Raw genomic sequence first — 1,084 nt, forward strand, 5'->3', positions numbered from 1 at the left:
ATAATAAGGCTTACCTTAATGCTGGTGTTCTTGGGGTAACGTAAGTCCATTTTGTGTCCGCTTGGAGCGTCCTCAGCCTCGGTCAGAGCACCAAGATGCCGCCGGAGATGAACGTCGACTCGGAGGCTGGTGCCTGTCTTTAGCAGGGGGGGCTGGGCTGGGGGGCTTTTAAAGCCTGCCGCTGTTGTAATGTCAGCCCGGAGCTCCACGCGCAAGTGTTTTGAAAGTTTGGAACAGAGCGTCTCTGCGCTGAGTCACGCGGACCAAACACTCACCTGTGCGCGCGCCGAGATGATGCAGCTATGAGTTTATTACAGGCAGCCTGCTGCTCTGCCCCGCGGCGGCTTGAAGCAAAAGCCTTTTTTTTTTTTTTTAGGAGGAGTTTAAAGCTTTTGAAGTGAGGTTCTGTGACAAACCTGTGAATCAATATCTTACCTGCTGCAGATAAGTCTTTAAAACTAACTGAATTGATATGGCACTGACTCAAAGCCTGAACTCGGATTTGGGAATGACCTCCTGCAGCAATCAAAAATGTAAATATAGGTGCCTCAGAGCAGCATCAGGCTCCGCCCACTCCATGTAAACAAATAGGACATTGCCCTCCTTAAAAGTAAAAACACACTTCAGATGAAAGTAGTTGTTCTTCTGTGTGTTCAAATATTCAGTTTTTTAACACTCATTTAATTACTTATTTCCTGTTTAACTAAAAGAAAGGTTTTAGGCTCCACCCCTTCCTTAAAAGAAAGGCCACATTGCCCTCATTAAAAATAAAACCTCAGTTTTTTTTCCAGATGCTGATTGACATAGTTTTTACCTGCTTTATGTTTAAATATTTTCCAACGTGTGTAATTTTATTGACTTGTTTCCAAAATAAAAGTTAAAGGCTCAGTCCCCCTCTATGTAATCAAATGGCAGTGCAGTTTGTTAAAAAAAACAAAACCTATTTTTTTCCCCAGGTGATGTTTAAAGTAGTTCTTATGCTGCCATGTGATCAACAGAGCAGAGGTTTATTTTCCTATGGTTAAGTCAGACACTCAGCTTGACAAGGTCACAAAAGTGCAATTTTTTTATTACCTTACATGCT

The 1,084-nt window shown here is 42.5% G+C and overlaps 1 protein-coding gene across 1 annotated transcript in view; it reads right to left on the minus strand.

The window, feature by feature from the left end:
- The window catches only part of LOC106534530 (solute carrier organic anion transporter family member 2A1), a 33,003-nt gene extending 32,475 nt beyond the window's left edge, over positions 1-528 (minus strand). Inside the window, exon 1 of the mRNA XM_014031204.1 lies at positions 15-528. Coding sequence (XP_013886658.1) covers positions 15-50 — 36 coding nt within the window. The 5' untranslated portion in view covers positions 51-528. The remainder of the gene's footprint in view (positions 1-14) is intronic.
- Between the last annotated feature and the right edge of the window lie 556 nt (positions 529-1,084).

The sequence above is a fragment of the Austrofundulus limnaeus genome, unplaced genomic scaffold (genome assembly GCF_001266775.1).
Source record: "Austrofundulus limnaeus strain Quisiro unplaced genomic scaffold, Austrofundulus_limnaeus-1.0 Scaffold1199, whole genome shotgun sequence".
In the NCBI taxonomy this organism is placed as follows: domain Eukaryota; kingdom Metazoa; phylum Chordata; class Actinopteri; order Cyprinodontiformes; family Rivulidae; genus Austrofundulus; species Austrofundulus limnaeus.